At 63.3% G+C, this 19,005-nt stretch overlaps 1 protein-coding gene across 1 annotated transcript in view; it reads right to left on the reverse strand.

Moving 5' to 3' along the window:
- Positions 1–3,281: 3,281 nt before the first annotated feature.
- The window catches only part of KMT2D (lysine methyltransferase 2D), a 46,064-nt gene continuing 30,340 nt past the window's right edge, over positions 3,282–19,005 (reverse strand). Inside the window, 21 exon segments of the mRNA XM_075061241.1 lie at positions 3,282–6,353; positions 6,774–6,882; positions 7,347–7,420; positions 7,566–7,851; positions 8,086–8,216; positions 8,482–8,618; positions 8,909–10,046; positions 10,265–10,404; positions 10,552–10,687; positions 10,822–10,967; positions 11,251–11,426; positions 11,656–11,804; positions 12,086–12,186; positions 12,189–12,240; positions 12,609–12,773; positions 13,548–13,691; positions 13,842–17,096; positions 17,540–17,772; positions 18,008–18,074; positions 18,415–18,502; positions 18,598–18,721. Of these exon segments, the coding sequence (XP_074917342.1) occupies positions 6,261–6,353; positions 6,774–6,882; positions 7,347–7,420; positions 7,566–7,851; positions 8,086–8,216; positions 8,482–8,618; positions 8,909–10,046; positions 10,265–10,404; positions 10,552–10,687; positions 10,822–10,967; positions 11,251–11,426; positions 11,656–11,804; positions 12,086–12,186; positions 12,189–12,240; positions 12,609–12,773; positions 13,548–13,691; positions 13,842–17,096; positions 17,540–17,772; positions 18,008–18,074; positions 18,415–18,502; positions 18,598–18,721 (6,944 nt within the window). The 3' untranslated portion in view covers positions 3,282–6,260.

The raw sequence follows: 19,005 nt of genomic DNA on the forward strand, positions 1-19,005 counted from the left end.
CGAGAGTGTTATCCTCGCGCTACTCCACACGGAACAGCCACCCCCGCGACGGACACCCCCCCCAGCCCTGCTCCTGCGGGCAACTCCCCCCACCCACATACAGCTGGCACCCCCCCGCCCCTGCGGGTAGCCCCCTTCCAACTCTGCAGGCCACCACTCCCCCCTCCAGCAGCTCTGCTCCTGCAGCACCTTAAAACACCTCTTTAAGAAATCATTTTAAAGTGTTCCTGCCCCACATGCAGCTGCGCTGTGCCCGGGGCTACCGGCCCCGCTCAGGGCATGGAGCATAAGAGGCAGGGCAGCAGGCTTCCTTCCCCTGCCCATTGCCAGGGGAACTCCTACCCCACCCAGCGCTCCTCTAACCTCTCACCGGCCCCAGCAGCAATGCCTGGGCCCAGCTGAGTAGGGAAGTGACTTGCCCACACAGTGTGGCAGAGCTGGGTGAGAAAGAACCCAGGAGTCCTGGCTCCCAGCCCCTGCTCGAACCCACTCCTTCCCTAGTGCAAAGGGAGCCTGAGCAGCGCTGGGTTTCTAGGTGGGCCAGCTGGGGCCCTAACGCCCCTCAGGCTGCAAGGCTGCCTCAGCCAGGGAGCTGCGAGAGGAAGCGAAAGCCAAGCCGCACTTTTCACTTTCCTTTTCAGAGAGGGAACCTGGCTCCGTCCCAGGCTGGCCTGGCTCTCGAGGAAGCTCCAGCTGCTACAAGGGTGTGACCACTTCTCAACTTATCTCAGGGCACTTTGCAAACCGCACCCAGGAACTGCTTCTCATCCCTCCGACAGGCAGCCACCTCTGCGGCAGAGCCCGGCAGCTGGTTACCCGCGCGCAGCAACATGGCCCCAGTGCTCGGGACAGGGACGGAGAATCCTGCCCCCAATTCAGAAAGAGAAGGGGCGATGGAGGGGGCAGGAGGCCCAGCCGGCGTGCGCCCAGGACACAGATCCTGGTGGCCATGCCCTGGCAGTGGTGCGCCGTCGGATGAACCATCAGGGGGCAGAGGGAGCCTGAGGGCTGGCCAAGGTGTGGGGCCAGTCCCAGATCCAGCCGCATCTCTGCATGGAGACCATGGGGACATTTCTCCGGCAGGAACCAGACTGAGTCCCCCCAGCTCATCCCACCACAGCCACTGCCACCAGACAGGACTTAGACCAGGCCTGGCACCCCAACCACAATCCCACTAAACCCCCAGCAACGGTCGCCTGGCTAGGGCTCAGCCATCGGCCCAAGCTGACCGCAGACTCCCCAACAGTTCTAATCTGGGGGCTCTGTCCCTTTAGGCTGGACATCCTCCAGCCTGCCTGAAACACTGACAGCACCGGCCCCCGGGCACTGCCCCAGCACCCAGATTCAGCACCCCCCTCCCCCCCCCGGGCCTCCCTGCTGCAGAGAATCATGGCCACATGGCGCTTGGGGGGGCCCTGCCTGGTTAGTTACAAGGTGCTCCCCCAGCACGTTCCCGGGCACAGGACTGCCCCATGCACCCAGGTCTGTGCCTAAAGCCAAGCAGCGGGGCTGGGAGCAAATCCCATCCTGCTCTCTGGCCTCCAACTTCCACTGGCTGCCCTGGGTGGGGATTTTAACCCCTATGGCGCTCACAGGGCAGGTGGGCAGGGACTGCAGCTGGCCCAGCCCTGAACGTTATTCCCAGGCCAAGAGCCCCCAGAGCCTAGCAGGCCCCCTCCCCGGCAGTGTCTCGGCTTGGGCAGCGAGGGAACTGGCCAGAGACACGCCAGAGTCCCCAGCCCGGGGCTCAGCACAGCAAAGGCCCAGGAGGAGGAAATGAGGGATGTGGGCACAGGCTGGGCTGGACACGGAGCTCACGCCACCGAGCTGGGAGGTGCGGGGTGCCCCCCAGAGGAGCAGCCCCCTGCCTGTGCACAGCCCAGGGGAATCCATGCCCAGGCCGTGGGTCTGGGCTGCTGGCCCAGAGACAGGCTCCCCAGCTCGCTGGCAGGCTCCGCGGGCACGGGACAGACAGAGCTCCCAGGATATGAATAATCAGAAACGGGCTTTGGGCAGGAAAGGTCACGGCTCACGCGCCAGGGAGAGGAGGCCCCAGGCGAGGTGCCGGGGGCACCCAGCTGGTCCGGGCGCCATTGGGCCACAGGGAAAGCCCTGGCCCCGGGCCGCCGGCTGCGATGAGGGACGTGCCGTGGCCCAAGGCTGCCGCTCACCTGGGCGAGGCGCCGCAGCCGCTGTCCAGGGCACCGGGTGCCCGGCTCACCCCAGGGTCTGGGCCCGGAGCAGGCGGGAGACGGGGGGGGGCTGCCCCCCGAGGAGCAGCCTCGGCTGACGCTGGGCACGTGCTGGGGGTCTCTGCTCCAGGGCCCCTCCCGTCACACGGGCCCCCACAGACCCCCTGCGGCGAGCGGAGTTAACGGGCGATGCACCCCGGGGGCACCAGCCCGAGGGCAGACGGGGGGCCCGATCCGGGGGCCGGCCCCCCACCCCCCGGGCCCCGGCCGGGCTCTTACCGCCTCCATGGCCGCGGCTGGTCTCGCTGCCGCCGAGCACCCGGGGGCAGCAGCGGCCGGGGGCGGGGCCGATTCACTTCCGCCCGGATCCACGTCAGCCGCTTCCGCCAGCAGAGGCCATGTGACCGGAAGTAGTCCCTGGATGCTAAAATGACCCCTGACCCCGGTGCCGTTTGACCTCCCGCGGAGCCCGAACGTCCCTTCCGTTAATTACGGGGGGGCCGGGGGCCGGCGCAGGGCCCCACACGCGGTCTCTGCTCCCAGCGGGGCGGGGCCCGCGGAACTCCCCACCACCAGACCCCCCCGCCGGGGCCTGTCCGCCCCCCCGCACGGATCCGAGCCCCTGCGGGGGGGCTCAGCAGCCTGACGTCACTGGCGGGTGGGGGCAGGGCGCCCCTCCAGCCCCGCCCCGGCGCCCACAGACCGTCTCCTGCCCCCGCGGGCGCGGGGAGCGCGGAACTTGAGCTGCGCTTAAAGTGGGGGGCGACCCGGGCCAAGAAGAAACGCGCAGGCGGAAGTGCAAGATCAGCCAGTATTTAAAATGCACTTTTATTCTTTTCCTTTAAAAACAAACTCAGAGAAGCAAAATGCGAACCGACTCTTTGCCTCTTTAACATAAGTTATATACATTTCAAAATTATATCCAATACAAAACATGCCACGTACAAGTTCAGTTTTGTTTTTCTTAAAAAAGGAATAATTTTATTTTTTTCCATTCTTTTCTTTGTTACGAAGGACAACCTCGCTGTACAGGATACACACAAAAAATAAAACCCCAAACACAAAGGAAGATTCCTCATAGAGTCCACCTTGCCATAGTTTTATTTTAAACTTTATTTTTTTTAAAAAAACCCAACAAAATAATAAATGGTTATTTCAGGATCATAAAAGGTAAAACTTAAAATATAATATCTGCAACTGTAAACAAACAGAAGTATTGGACAAGGCTTTGAATGCAAATTTACAAGCAGAGAACTTTTAAAAAAAAAATCAAAGGTCAGCTCTGGGACTGGATTATAGTTTATATAAAAATTAAAAACTGTATAGGTTTTCCCCCCTCCCCAGCTAAAATCTACAGGACTATTTTATACTCTAACCATAGTCTAAAAAGTCATACAACCTGCTATAGTCTGTTATTTTCTTTACTCTTGCCCAGTTTTAATCATTTTTTGTAGTAATTTTTTAAATTTTTATTTTATACACTTTACAGCCTTCCAAGTTATTGGAAAAAACAAAAGTTATAGTGGCTTTTTCTCTCACACATCTGTATTTTAAAATAACATCCAGTGGTTTTATTATTGGTAAAAACATTTTTTCTCTACACAGCTCCTGTTTTATTTACAGTTTTAAATTGTGTATATTTTTTTATTTTATTATTCCCTGCCCTCACCCCGAGTTTTAACATTTCATTTTAAACCTTTTGCAGCTTTGAATAGTTGCAGAAGCAGCTTTTTAAAAACACGACAGTTCTTCTCTCTCACTTGAAATCTTTTGATTTAAAAACATAAAATGCCCTGGGGCCCCCTCCCCCAGATTTCACTCCCCCCAAAATAATCTCACTTCATTTAGTTCCCTCTCCCACCCCAGGAGAGGAAGGAAGTTTAATACAAAAGAGAACCCTCCTCAGCTGAACCAGGCAGCTGTGGCATGGGAGAGCAGGTCAGGAGTTCATTTCTGCTTCTTTCCTCACAACTGTGCTATTCCCTGTGCCATCCCGGAGGGGGTGGGGGGTCATGCCTTTGTGCGTTAAGAGATGTCAAATGATACAGTTTAATGGAAAGGGGCGACGAGCACAGGACCTCCAGCCCCATCTGGTTTACAGCAGTCTTAGAAGGTCCCTCCTGGATGAGCATTCAACCGTCAGCAATAGGGTGCTGTGGCAGGGGAGGTTGGAGGGGGAGAAGTGGTGCCTGCTTTGTAATGCCACCAATCCCCTCCCCTCCCCGGGGAGCCCATGCATGGCAGGAGGCTCCTGGACCCTGTCACATACAGGGTTTCTATTTAACAATGGAGACAAGAGCAGGGAGGATGTTTGCTCCCCTCAGCTGAGTTATGGAACCCTTCCCCCTGCCCTCCCCCCCGAGATCTACCCTCCTCCACAGTCCGAAATCTCAGCCAAGCAGAGCACAGAAGAGAGCCCCCCAAGGTTCTAATATATACAAGCTAAGGTATAAATAGATAAATACCCCCCATACCATGCCGACTTTACAGACACAGACAGCCTCCTCAGGCCAGCCTAGAGCAGCAGTTCTGGTAGTGAAAGAGGAGCGGGTTAGTGGGGGAGTGGAGTGGCTCAGGCAGGGCCCCCTACCCCACCCCCAGACTCAGGAGTATGGCAGCAGCAGCAAACTCAGCCTGAAACAAGGCTCCCATGGAGCTTGGCTCCTCCAAACCAAATGGCTTGAACAAACGCCTGGTCTCCCCACCAGGCTGTGCTCAGTGCTGGCGGGGGCGGGCGTCCAGCAGCGGCGCTTGGGGGCTGCTTGCGCTGTGCTGGGAAGGTGGGTGGAAGCTAGGCCAGGGTCTTGGCACATTCTAATTAAAGCCCCGAACCCCCACCTCTCGGGCCCTGCCCCTCGGCTGGCAGCAGAGTGCCCAGCTTTGTGCACGGTCGGGGGGGGGGGGGGGGTCGCCAGGAACACACCTGTACACCCAACCAGAGAGGGCCCACAGGTGGGGGGAGGGGATCCTGGGATATTTTATGGTCGGTCTCTCTCCTTCTAGGCAGAACCAGGTCAGAGCTCAAGGCTATAATCTCCCTCGCCCTAGGCTCCGCCCACTGTCACTCCTTGGGATTCCCCAGGCTCCGCCCACTGCCACTAGTTCTCATTCAGAACTAGAAAGGTTGCGTGTGGTCAGTCTCGGAGGGAGGGTCACATTGAAAACAGCAGAATCTAACACTTAAAATGAGGTAGGTTTGGGTGCAGAGGCTCCTTGCGTCCATCGGGGGTGGGGAGCCCTTGTCTGCACACGGCTCTCCCCAGCTCTGCTCCGGCAGCCGCCGCCTCCTTCACATGCTCATGGTACTTTCGTTGACAGAACAAGAAATAAACCGAAGCCCAAGCGAGCTCTGTCTGTCTCCACAGAGCCGGGCTGGGAGGTTTGGGATTGTCAAACTCAAGGAGTCTCTTTGTTACCTTGGTAAGTTAGCGAGCAAATATTATTAGCTTTTTTTTTTTTTTTTTTTAAACAAACAGACTGGATCTGAGCTCCCCGTGCGTCCGCTCCCTCGGCCGCCCCACCCCAGACTCCGAGCTGGAGCACCCCGCTCGCCCCGCATCCATCCAGTTATTTACAGTGAGCAAGGTGGACAGAGCAGGTTTTGTTGGTGCCACAGGCCCTGCCCTCCTTGCAAAACAAAACAAAGAAAACCCTGAGTTGCCAGTTCATCAGTTCCACTCATGGCGCTGCGGCCACCCACTCGGGGAGAGCAGCGCCCTGCCAGCAGAGGCCCAGGGCCGAGGCGCGCAGGGCTGGTGCGGCCAGGGAGAGAACGGAGGTCCCTGGTCTTTTCGATACGCCCTCCCTGTGGAAGTTACGTGGACAGCATCTGATGGGTGTGAGCAAGGACCGGCGCCCCCTGGAGCCACCTTGCCTTTGGAACCAAAAGCCGCCCCGGCTGACCCACCTGCACCAACCTCGCTTCCTGGGTTCCAGCTGGGGCCGTTTCCCCTACGCCATCTCTGCCTCCCCCGCCCCCAGCATGGCAAGGGGGGAGGAGAACCCACAGCAGAGGCCTCCTTGAAGCTGCGCACCAGGGGCTGCCTGCGACTGGTGGCCCTATGGCGGCTAGTTCATCCACTTCCTGCAGTTCCAGGCTCCGCAGTGGCAGGGGATCTTATGCTGATCGTCTTCAAAGTCAAACTGATAGTCGTAGGTCAGCTGGGGGCGAGAGGGGCAGAGTCACACAGCCACCAATGCCCTGGCAGATCAGCGGCAGTCATGCCACCAGCTGCCGAGCCACATCACCCCTGCCACCAGCTGCTGAGCCACATCACATGCAGCCGCAGCCCCCTTCCTAGCACATCTGGGGGAGGGAGGGGGGGATCTGGTGTAGCCCTGCCCCGACTCCGCTTTGATTGGTTCCTCTTGCGGGGCCGGAGCTCCCCACAATGCTCAGGGCAGCTCGGGGGTGAGCCTGTGGCAGGGCTGGTGCATGGTGGGGGAGCGCAGATCCTAGGTCTGTTCAGAGGAACAGCTGAAGGGTGCTGCTGGTGGCCGGGCAGGGCCTGAGCCAGGAGGCAGCACTAAGCACACGCCAGGAGTCCCTAGGCCAGGCCAGGACCACCCCCAGTCCCCTACCTCCTCCCCTTTGGGAATCCGGCGGCTGGAGATGATAATGATCTTATCTTCCTTGTCGAAGGTCACGACCTCAGCCACACAGTTTGGGGCGCACGAGTGGTTAATGTACCTGGCAGGAGGGCAGAGAGGAGGGCGTCAGAGTGGGGAGGTGGGGACAAGGGGCGAGCCTGTGTTCCCCTCCCGCCGCAGCAGGAACGCTCAGGCACAGCTTGGGGGGTGAAATACAAGACTTGATACGTTGAATCAATGCCAGAGACCCATTGTGCAGCTTGGGAGGGGAGAACAGGTGCCTGACAAAGTGGGGTGGGGGCTGGAGCCAGAACTCCTGGGTTCTCTTCCCAGCTCTGCCACTGCCAAATCCCTTCCTCACTCTGCCTGGGTTTCCAAGTTCCCCATAGCCCCCGGCTCACGGGGCTGACATGGATTCACAGAGAGGGATGTGACTGCGCTCACCCAACGGCGCAGGTACCCCTGTGCAGCTGGCCTTTCAACCGGAGATCAGGCCACACTCAAACCCAGCACCTTGTGGATTGTAGACGAGTCCCGTAAGCCCACAGCACCCCACACCCTCACCTGGCTGGGCCCCCCGTCAGCGTGGCGTCGATGACGTGTTCATTGTTGATGCGGAACATGTAGATTCCCCGGTTCTGGTGCGGGAAGAGCAGAGACAGCCAGTTATGCAGCCGCAGGAGCCAGGGTGTCCCTGGGAGCAGCCCGGGCTCTGAGCCTGTGGGGTGCTCTAAACCCGCAGGGTGCTCCAGGCCCCACCCACTCCAGCCTCGCCCCACGCACCTGCTCCTCGTAGATCTTCTCGCGCCGGTTGGCCACCTCGTTGCGGATGATGGTGCCGATGTACTCGATGACCATGGTGTGCTTCTCCAGGTCCTTGGCGGCATAGAGTCCCAGCCCCTGGATGCGGGAGCGTGCCAGGTACACGTTGTTCTTCCACTCGGTCTTGAGGCGGCGGTACTGTGAGGACTTGGAGTGCACGAACTGCTTGCTGTAGGGCGTGTTGGTCTCACCCGTGAACGTGCTCTGGTAGGCCTTGGACATGCTGGTGCTGTTCAGGGTGTGGGGCCTGCAGCAGGCGGAGAGCATGGGCACGGCGGCAGTGGGGCCAGCACTGACCCTCCCCCCCCAGCACATGGGGCCCCAAGGGAGTGGCTGGGAGAGCCCAGCCCATTGGGGCCCAGTTTGCAATTCCTTCCTCTCGGCCCAGCCCCAGGCCTGGGGAGTCCCAGCTCTAACCCAGGCCAGGGCCCCTCCCCCACAGTGGCCCCCCAAGGGGCCCTCCTCCCCCTCCCCCACTAACCGTTTGTAGTGGGTGAGGATCTTGGGCTCGGAGCGGGCACAGCCGGTGGGGTTGATCATGAGCGGCAGTTCCATCAGCGGGTGGCGCCCATAGCGGAACAGGTAGTTTTGGCAGCTCTCCACACCAGGCAGCTGGGAGGGACCAAGCAGAACCCACCGTGGGTCAGCAGACAGCACCACAGTCCTGGTGCCCGGAGGGGACCCACTGAAAAGGACAAGCCCTGTTCTGCCGCCCTGTGGTGCTTCCCTGAACTTGCCCAGCTGGCACCGGCCCATGTGCTGGGCCAAGGTCCCTGGCTGATGTGGTTCTGAGCATATCGCCGGATGCTACGTCCCCCCCACCTCCAACCCGCCCCTCCCATTGGGTGAGGGGTTCAGGGCTCCCCCCGGTACATACGGACTCGGCGATGCGCAGCACCGCATGCACTGTGAGGCCAAAGAGCTCCTCGCCCTTCAGATACTCGGGGAAGAGCCGCAGCATGTCCGCCTCCTTCCTCATGGCCGCCACCGGCTCAATGATGCGGTTCCAGACAGCTAGGGGTGGGGAGGGAGGGGAAAACATGAGACTTGGCTTCCTGACCTGCCCCCCATGCCCTCAGCAGTGGTTCCCTGGGGCCTGGCAAACAAGCCGAAGGCATCAGCTCCCCCACCACTGTGAAATGCAGCCACCTCTGGGGCGGGCTGCAACAGCAGGTTAACAGCCCCAGAATTATGCTGCCAGAGACGGGTCACCCAGTGCTCCAATGCAGCCACCTCAAGGGTGGGACACAGCAACTGTTTATACAGGGATCCCCTACCCAAGGCCGAGGCGGGCCCAGCCTCACCCTGTGGTGAGGAGTCGGTGAAGACCAGGTCCTCCAGGCCCTGTTCGATGACCTGCACCACAAACTCGGGGCGCCCGTTGTTCTCGCAGATGGTGCAGCGGTAGCAGCAGCGGCGGTTGTTGGTTCGCAGGCTCCAGTAGATGCGGGTGGCCTCGAAGCCCACAGGGTAGAGGGCCGTGACGCTGTGGAAGTCGCCCATCTGGTGGGGCAGCAGCTGGCCGATGGCGTGGAAGAGCAGGCCGCCCACGCGGAACATGTGGAGGCGCTCGCCGCGTTGGATGATGCTGGCGATCTGCTTGACCTCGTCACGCTCGATGTAGACGCGCCGGAAGACGGTGAAGGTGCTGAGCTCCTGGTCGCAGGGGCCCTTGAGCTTGTGCAGTGGGCACAGCATGGTCTTGTCCTTGAAGAACATGCACTTGGCCCGGATGGCGCAGGCGAAGTGGTAGACGCTGGGGCAGCGGATGCGGTTGCAGCTGTTGGTGGCACCCGTTTTCTGGCATAGGGAGCACTTGGTGAGCAGCCCTCGGTGCAGCGCCCCCTCCACGTTGATCAGTGCCCCGCCCTGTGTCTCGTACACCTCAGTGGACCACAGGGCACAGTTCAGGTGCACCCAGAGATCCAGATCAAGGTTGAGGAGGCGGGCGGGCCCGTCGGTGGCACCGTCCCCCTCCTCGTGGCAGAAGCAGCACTTGCGCAGGTCCCGGGGCACCTTCTCGGGCCGCAGGGTGGTACCCAGCTTCTCTATGAACTCGGAGATCTCCTTCTCACCGTCCTGCTTGGCTCCGCCCTTCTGGATGGTGATGAGGAAGCGCAGCCGCTTCCACCGCACCCCCTTCCACTTCTTGAGCCGGGGCCGGGGCTCCTCTCCCTCTTCTGGGGGCCGCAAGCGCTGCTTGAGCTTGGGCGGCGAGCGCGCCGCCGCCTCCTCCTTGGAGGGTGGGGAGAGGGGCGCAGGGGCCACCTCAGGGGGTGCCTCTGGGATCCTGTCCCCATCAGCAGGGCTGGCAGGGGAGGGGGCAAGGGGCGACAGGGGCGGGGACGGCTCCTGGGGCAGGGTGGAGAGTTGACGCACGTCCAGGTTGGAGACGTTGTTCACATAGCAGTGCTGCACGGCCTTCTCCAGCCCCGGGCTGTCCTGGGGGCACAGAGCAGGGCTGATCAGAGCGCGGCCCCAGAGGCTGGGCCCAGGGCTTCTCAGCACCTCCCTCCACCCCCCAGAGCCAGCCAGCCTCGCTGGGGGGCTCGGCCAGGAGATCAGCCCAGCCAGACACTGCCAAGCCAGAGCACAGCTGGCCCTGTGCTTTGACCTTCAGAGCTGCCCCCTCGAGGAGCCCCCTGCCGCGCTTCACTGACCTGTTTGAGCAGCGTCAGGATGTCCAGTTCATTCTTGAGGCTGTACCCCGGCAGCATGGCATCAAACTGCTTCAGCCACTCAGTGCCAGCGTCGGGGGCTTTCCCTGCCAGCGCCGCCTTGGCCTTGCCTCCAAGCCCACCTATGAGAGAGACAGATCCCCATGGCTGCACCGCAGGCTCCCAGCACCTGGGCTAGGGGGATGGAGAAACCCTCTACCCACAGGGCTCCTCCCCCAGGGAGGGGGTCCCAGGGCTGGCTCCTCCCCCTGTGGCTGCCCGATACTCACCAGCCCCATCCGTCTCCACCTTCTTGGCCTCAGGCCCGGAGCCCCGCACCGGGCTCTCGGGGAACAGCACCTCGTAGGAGCTGGGGATCTTCATGCGGAGCAGCTCGGCCACGGCCACCATGACGCCATTCAGGTTCTGGGGGAGCGAGAGGCTGGGTCAGAGACACTGCTGCGCCCCAGCCAGGGCAGGACCCTGCTCCCGAGCTCCCCAGGGGCAGGGTCTGGCAAGAAGATGCCAGGGGGCTCCCCCACACATGGCAGCTCCCCCACCTTAGCAGCTGCAGCTGAGACGGTCAGCATGACGGAGACTTCGCTGCCTTTCCCTTTCTCCCATGCGACGCCCTGCGCCAGGGCCACCTTCCCGCCGTGCTCCCTGAAGGGCTCCCGCACCTCGGGGGGCCTCGGGTCTGGGAACACTGAGAGCAGGAGGAAAGACAGGTTAGGTGTGTGCAGCACCCACCCCCAGCTTCCAGGGACCCCCATGCACCCCCCAGACCATCTCAGCCACCCCAAGAGGACATGCTGCCTGGTCCCTCCCTGGGAATCCAGCCCACTTCCTAGGGTCCCCCCATACACACTGCACCCAGGCCAACCCAGCCCTTAAAGGGGCACTCGCCCGTGGGGATATCCAGCCCACCTCCTCCCCCAGCTACCCAGTGCACCTTACTAAGACCCCCGCCAACCCCTGCCTCTGCCCACCTGGGATGCTGGCCCTGGGGATGATGGGGATGACGGGCGATAGCACCCGTTCCTGCAGCTCCAGCTTCGCGTCGGCCAGCAGGGGGAAGCGAGGTGGCTCCTCGCCCAGGACGCTCTCTGGGGACGAGGCGGGGATGATGCTGTCGGGGGAGTCGCTCTCCTCGTCACTCTCCATCCTAAGGGTGGGGGATGCTGGTGAGACCCTGCAAACCAGGGACTCCCGCCCCCACCATCACTCATGAGAGCCCAGGGGGCTGTCACCCCTCGCCCACTGCACTCAGGAGACTCCCCACAACCCCAGTACAGTGCTTAGCATGGCCAGGGGCACCCCACCCTCCCGAGGGAACTGGGGAGGGGCAAAGCAACGGCACAGCCCAGGACGGGAGCCCACCCCCAGCCCCTCACCTCACGTCCTCGGTCTGGTTGTGCGGGGGCGTGGGCAGGGCCGCCAGCAGGTCTAGGCTCTTCACTTCCACGGCTGGCGCGTCTGGGCGAGGGAAGGAGGGAGAGGGTGAGGGAGCACCAAGTGTTGGCACGTGGAGCCAGACACTGTCCTGCCATGGGCATGCCGCCCAGCCCCTCAGCCCCGCCCCTGGCCCTACAGCCCCACGACTCTGCCCTGGCCCTACAAGCCTGCCCCCGGCCCATCAGCTCCACTTGCCCCCAGCAGAAGCTCCTCCCACATCCCATCAGTGCTGCTCCTGGGTTGGCTAGCAGGGGGCACCGGGAACCCGCACAACCCCCCCACCAGAGCTCACCGCCCCCCTCAGACACTGCTCCCCTGGGGGGGGGGCCGATTGGCAGCTCCAGTCTGGTGTGTGTGCCCGTCGCTCGCCTTACCTTTTGGCCTTCGGCTTTCCCGGCCTGTGGCTCTTGCGCTGCTCGGCCGCTCCTCCGAGGAGGTGCCGCCGTTCACCATCTTCTGCTGGCACGGTAGGGGGCGTTGGTGGGGCGTGAGAAGGGCGGGGTAGAGCGGTTGCTCAGGTTGTTCTGCCGGGCGGAGAATCCTTCATGGTGGTCAACTGTCAGGCCGATCCCGCCCTCACCCCTGTCTCCCCGCCCTCCTGCCCGCTATCCCCACCCAACCCCTGCTCTCCCGCCCTCCTCCCGCTCCCCCAACCCTGCTTCTCCCGCCCCTCCTGGCCACCACTCCGGCCCACGGGCCCATATCCCTGCTCTCATCCCGCCCCTCCTAAGACCCGCTCCCCCACCCACATCCCCTGCTCTCCCGCCCCTCTTGCCCGCTCCCCCACCCCAATCCCTGCTCTCCCCGCCCCACAAAAGCGGGTGGTTCAGCCCTGTTAGTTCACCCATAGCTGGGGGGCCTGAGGCCTTGCCCACGCTGGGGCGGGCGGTACCTTGGTGAGCAGCTGGGTGTAGTAGTCAGGAACACTGTCCAGCACGGCACTGCCGAACGCCCCCTTCAGCTGGCTCTTGCCATTGATGGGGCTGCTGCCGAAGGGCGCGAAGAGGCTGAAGTTGGCTGTGATGGTGGGTTCCACCAGGGGCAGCAGGGAGAGCTCCTGCAGGGGGAGGGGGGAGAGATGCAGTCAGGAGGGGATGCCCCCGAAACTGCCCAAGCCATGAGTGTGTGGGCAGCTTCTCCCCTCTGGGCTGCTACAGACAATGGGGCACCCCCCATGTTCCCTCTCGGTTTGTACGTCCAGGTGCGGAATTCATTTTGTTATGTGCACCAATATGGAGGTGACGCACACATCAAAAAGCATGTGGGAGGGGCTCAGGACTGGGGTGGGGCCGGGGATGAGGGTTGCTGGAGGGGGCTCGGGGCTGGTGCAGGGGGTGATGGTTCCGGCTAAGGGTGAAGGCCCTGGGATGGGGATGAGAAGTTCAGAGTGTGGGATGGGTGTCAGGGCTGGCGCAGAGGGTTGGGGTGGGGCCGGGGATGAGGGGTTTGGGGTGCAGTGTGCCCAGGGGCTGTGGTGGGGAGAGAAAACTCTCTCCAGCCCCCTCTCGCTGCAGCAGCTCGGGGCTGGGGGAGAAGTGCCTCTTCCCGGCGGTGGCAAGTCCAGGGCAGGTCCATGCTGGGGCCGGTGGGGAGAGGTGCCCCCCTGCAGCCCTGAGCCCCTAGGGTTTAATAGGCAGCTACACGGCCAAGCAGCTTGGAGGGAACCTAGCCCCCCACCCTTGGATTGGGGCCCCCCAGCGTGCAACCCAACCAGACCAGACCAAGAGGCCTTGGGAGACCTGCCAGTCCCAGCCGTGGGAAATGGCAGGGCCAGGTCAGGCGACGCGAGGTGCTGGGACTCGCAATGGTGGGATGGGGCGATGGCCGCTACCTGCTTCAGCTGCTTCATTAGGGCCTCGCTGGATTTGAGCCCATCCTCCTTGCGCAGCTTCTTGCGGGAGGCGGCCACCCGCTCCCCGCTCTTCTGGGCCCGCTTGGGCTTTGGGGCCAGAGGCTTCTTGCTGGCAGAGGGATCCTGTGGGGAGAGGGTGAGTCATGGGGCTGCCTGGTGCCCCACCCCAGCCACACTTCAGGGCAGGGGCTGGGTGTGTGCTCTAAACACCGCTGCATTTACCTCCCATCCGCTGTACACCCCCCATCACACCCTGCCCATGCCCCTGCTCACCTCTCTGCCAGGTGGAGCCGCCTGCAGCCTCTGCTCCAGCCCCGAGAGCTTGCCGTCGCTGTGCCCGTTGACCTTGGAGCGCAGCCCCTCTGCGGAGCGCTGCGACGCCAGCTGCACGTTCTTGGCCCGCAACAGCTTCTGCAGCAGCAGGTGCCCAGCCTCAGACCGGGCACCCACCAGCAGCTGGCTGCCCAGCAGCAGACTGTTGGCCGGGGCGGGCGCCGGCTCGCCATTGGCCTCGCGTTTCACAGCCTGGCCCCCGCCCAGCACGCAGTGCGCTGTCTCCTCCTTGGGCTCCTGCTTGATGCAGACCCCGGGGGCCTCAGCTGACAGGGCCCCCCCTTCCAGAGGAGAGGCCTGTGGGCCTGGCCTTTCTCCCAGCTGCCCGTTGACTTGACTCCTGGCCAGGCTCCGGTCTGGTGGCTTTCTCGATCCATCTGTGGGCTCCCTGCTGGGAGAGGAGCTGGGACCCTGTGCTGCCAGGTCCCAGTGGCCAGGGGTCTTAGCAAAGGACTCCTCCTCTGTTTGGCTGGGAGGTGGCTTTGGGATGGCAGGCAGCGGCTCCGCTAGGAGGCTGTTCTGGGTGGGCGTCAGTCTGTGCTCGGGCAGTACCCCAGGGCTCTGTGCCACACTGGGCGGGCTGGCCAGGGTGGGCGGGGAGGCTTCCTTTGGCTCTTGGGGGCTCTGTTCCCAGCTGGGTAGGGGGTGCTGATGCACAGAGCCCAGGCTGACCATGCTCATGGGCGGTTGGACTGGGGCAGCTGCTGGTGGGGCAGAGAGTCTGAGCACCGCCTGCTGGGGACTATGCCCTGCCAGTGCCGTGGGCATCAGCTCTGCCAGCGGCTGCTGGGGGGCGCTCAGTGACACTCTCTGCTGGCCGGCGGACGCCTGCTCCATGACAAACCCTGGCTGCATCTGCTCGGCAGCAGCGGAGGGGCCGGCTGTCCGGACCTGGAATGCTGCCCCCAGCTGCCTCAGTGGCTGGCGCACCATGGAGGCCTGCAGGGCCGAGGGGGGCTGCGGCCCCTGCTCAACGGATGCCTGGGCCTGCCTGAGTGCCTGGCTCTGCTGCAGCAGGCTCTGCTGGTGGCGCTGCACCAGGATGGCCTGCAGCTGCTGCGGGGTGAGGTGTCGCAGCTGCGGGTTTTTGGAGATGACGCCTTGCAGCTGAGCTCGGATTTGGCCCATCATAGGAGCAGACACCTGGCTCAGGATGCTCTGTGCATGGGACACCTGCGGGACCAGCATGCTCTGCTGCGGCTGCCCCATCAGCCCAGCCTTGTGCTGTGCCGCCGGGCTCGGCAGCCGCTGGCCCATCAGCCCTTTCGGTTGCTGTTCTAGGCTCTGTGCTGGTGGTTGGCCCACAATCCTCTGCAGCGGCTGCTGGCCCATGAGGCTTTGCCCCTGGCTCATCATGCTCCCGGGCTGCTGTTGCTGTTCTGCCACTGAGCTCTGTGGGCCCAGCATGTGAGGCCCCTGGGCAGGGTCCGAGTGTGGCTGCTCTGGCCTCATGGTGCCCCCCAGCTGCGCCAGCCCCCCGCTGTTCTGCAGTGGCGGATGAAGCAGGTTGCTTTGCTGCGGGCCCCCCTGCATTCGCTGCGGCTGCTGCAGCTGCAGGGAGCTCGCCATGGTCTGCTGCGGGGAGGGCAGCGGGCAGGGCTGTTGCTGTCCTGGCTCGGGCTGGTGTTTCTGCGGCTGCTGCTCTCCGCCCAGGGGCGCCAGCTGCTCCTGGCTGGCTAGTGCCAGGGGATTGAGGTTCTGAATGCCCTGCTGCTCCTGAGTGCCCATGTGCGGCTGCCCCCCGAGGTCCTGGCTGCCCGGCCCACCCCCAGCAGCTGCCAGCTGAACCTGATGCTGCCCCCTGCCCTCGGCACCCTCTGCAGGCAGCACAGTGTTCTCTGTCCCTCCCTGCTGCTCCTTGGTGGCCGTGCCCTGTGGGGCTGGCTGAACTCCCTGACTCAAGTGTAGCATGGAGGAGGACTGGCCCAGGGCCCCATGCTGTGAAAAGTGCTGTATCTGCTGCTTGGCAGCCTGCCCCTGCAGGCCCAGCTGGGCGGCCTGCCCCTGCCCCTGCCCCAGCAGGGCTGGATGCTGTGCTAGAGAGCTCTGCTGCTGCTGCGTCAGCAAAGTCCGTGACTGGCCCAGAAGTCCCGCCTGCTGCTGCTGTGCTGGTGATAAAATCAGCCGGTGGCCCAGGAGGCCGTGAGTTTGCTGCACCAGCTGAGGCGAGCCCAGCACCCTCTGCTGGTGGGGCGCTAACAGCACCTGCCTCGGGGCATTCTGGTGGCCTGCGACGCCCTGATGCTGCAGCATGGACACCTGGGAGTGCCCCATCATCCCTGCCTGCGGCTGAGGCGAGAGCTGCTGGACCAGGATCCCCTGCTGCTTTGGAACCATGGGCTGCCCCCCACTACCCTGCTGGGGAGCAGGGGGCTGCTGCAATGACGACACCTGTCCCAGCATGCCTTGTTGCTGCTGCTGCTGCTGCTGCTGCTGCAATGACGACACCTGTCCCAGCATGCCTTGCTGCTGCTGCTGCTGCTGCAATGACGACACCTGTCCCAGCATGCCTTGTTGTTGCTGCTGCTGCTGCAATGAGGACACCTGTCCCAGCATGCTCTGCTGCTGCTGCTGCTGCAATGACGACACCTGTCCCAGCATGCTCTGCTGCTGCTGCTGCTGCAATGAGGACACCTGTCCCAGCATGCTCTGCTGCTGCTGCTGCAATGACGACACCTGTCCCAGCATGCTCTGCTGCTGCTGCTGCAATGACGACACCTGTCCCAGCATGCTTTGCTGCTGCTGCAGTTTCTGAGCCAGCTGCATCCTCTGCAACTGCCTTTCCTGCATCAGCCGGGTGTCAGCGGCCAGCCCCCGGAGCGCGGGATTCCCAGGGAAGAAGCTGTTGGACGTGCCCGGGACGGCTGCATTCCCCAGCTGCTGCTGGCCCATGAAGGACAGGCCCTGCTGGACTGCCATGGAGACTCCACCCTGGGGCAAGCGCACGTTGCCTGCTTGCCCTGCCAGCTGGTTGGGCTGCTGGGCCAGGCCTTGCACCCCCACCATAGCCCCGGGTTGCTGGGGGAGCTGTTGCTGGACACCATGGGCGGAGAGCAGCTGGCCCGGGAGCTTGGCCATGAGCCGGGGGCTCTGCGAGGGGCTCAGGGCCATAACGGCAGAGCTCTGCTGATGCTGCTGCTGCTTGTTGCGGTACTCGGCCATCAGGTTGGTGTGCTCCTTCTGCTGCTTCCGAACCTGCCAGGGAAAGGGCTGTCAGCCCCAGACGGGTAGAGGGCACCCAGCGACGTACCAGCCCAGCCCCCCGGCCTGCCACAGCTGCACCCAGTGCCACCTCCCCCTCCTGTCACACGCCAGCCCAGCCCCCCCGCCTGACATAGCTGCACCCAGTGCCACCCCCGTGCATGTCACACGCCAGCCCGGCCCCTTCCCCCGCCTACCACACGCCGTACCCAGTGCCGCCTCCCCGCCTGTCACATGCCCGCCCGACTCCCCCTGCATGCCATTGCTGCACCCAGTGTCCGCCCGGCCCCCCTGCCTTGTCCAGTGCCCCCAATCTGCCCCATCACACGCCAGCCTGGCCAGCCTCTAAGCACAGACTCACGCCACCCACAGGTGAAGGCTGCCCCCCACCCCACCCTAGTCTCCTCCAGCACTCCCCATCCCCCCCAATCCCGCACCTGGTCCAGCTGCTTCTGGATCTTGCTCTGCTGCTCCGTCACCAGCTTGAGCTTCTCCGCATCAGCCTCGGGGAACTCGCGGCCGGCCTTCTTGGCCGTGCGCTGCTTGGCGCACAGGGCCTTGCGCGACTTGCGGTGCACGCCGATCTGCTCCTCCAGCACCTTCAGCTGCATCTGCAGAAGCTGCTGGGTGTGGAAGAGCCACTCCTCGTACTGCCGCTGGTCAGCCTCGTCTGCAGAGAGGGGCACCAGGGTGGGACGGAGCTGGGGAGACACCCTTCCCCCACTGCCCCCAGCAAAGATGGTCCCTCCCGCTCCCCTCAGCTGGGTCACGGGCTCACAGAAAAACCAGCATCTCCATTCACTGCCCAGCCCTACAGCAGCACCAAGAGGCCCATACAACCCTCCAAGTGAACCCCGCCCTGGCAGGGGGCCCCCGACGCTGGAGCCTCAACACCAGCTACTTACTGATGACACCCTGAGCAAAGGTGGGTGGATTGGGGCGGGCCTGAGATGGGTCGCTGCCACTTCGCTCCTAGGAGAGATGAGGGGTTTATGATCATATGCACCCCCACACATACACCCTACGCGGATTATTCTCCCCACCCCCAGTGCCACATGCTGCCCCCTGCCCTCCCCAGCCGCACGTGCTGCCCCTCACACTGACACCCTCCCCCTTGCAGCCTCCATGGCCATCCAGCAATCAGCCCTTCTGCTGCAGCTGCTGAGGGCCCGTGAATCTTGGCTGCAAGAGCGATTCCCAGTGCAGATGCCTGTGACTCATCTCACACATGAGCTCTGGCACGCCCCGGTGCTGGGCATTAGCTGGGCAAGGCAGTGCGGGGGCTCCCCGGGGCAGACAGCCACGTGCTCACCTGTCCGCTCCCAGCTGGGACGTGGTTCTGCAGTTCAGCCGTGGCCGGGGCCCCTGAGAGCCGCTGAGCCAGCAGGGACACCTGTTGCCTTTGGAACCAAACCGAGAGAGAATGAGCCAGGAACCACCCCTGCCTTGCCCCCAGCTGCCTGCCCACCCCCTCCCATGTGTGTCCCCCCCTTACCTGTTCATCCCAGGCGCCACCCCAATGCTTCCCTGAGCCATCACCTTCTTGATGCCCTTCAGTGCCACCATCTTCGCCTTGGTGATGGTGTCCGTGATGTCCTCTGCCGCAAACTTATCCAGGTCTGCGAGGAGAGTGTGTGTCAGCCAGACCCCACTGCAGGGCTTCCCAGGCCAGGCCAGCTGCTTCCCCCGGCTAATGCCCACCGGACTTCTAGCCCACAGGGGGAATGGCCACCCCACTGCGTGGGAGTCTCAGTGTCCCCAACCCAGAGGGGAGGTGCAGCTGACAACAGATGTGGCTAGAGGGTGCCAGCTCCCAGAATCCATGCTTGGCGGGCCCAGGCGGGGATGGAGCTGCTCCCCACAGCCCGAGTGGGCAGTTGGCACAGGCCCCATCCTTGCTCAT

This window comes from Chelonoidis abingdonii, chromosome 26, assembly GCF_003597395.2.
Source record: "Chelonoidis abingdonii isolate Lonesome George chromosome 26, CheloAbing_2.0, whole genome shotgun sequence".
Taxonomy (NCBI): domain Eukaryota; kingdom Metazoa; phylum Chordata; order Testudines; family Testudinidae; genus Chelonoidis; species Chelonoidis abingdonii.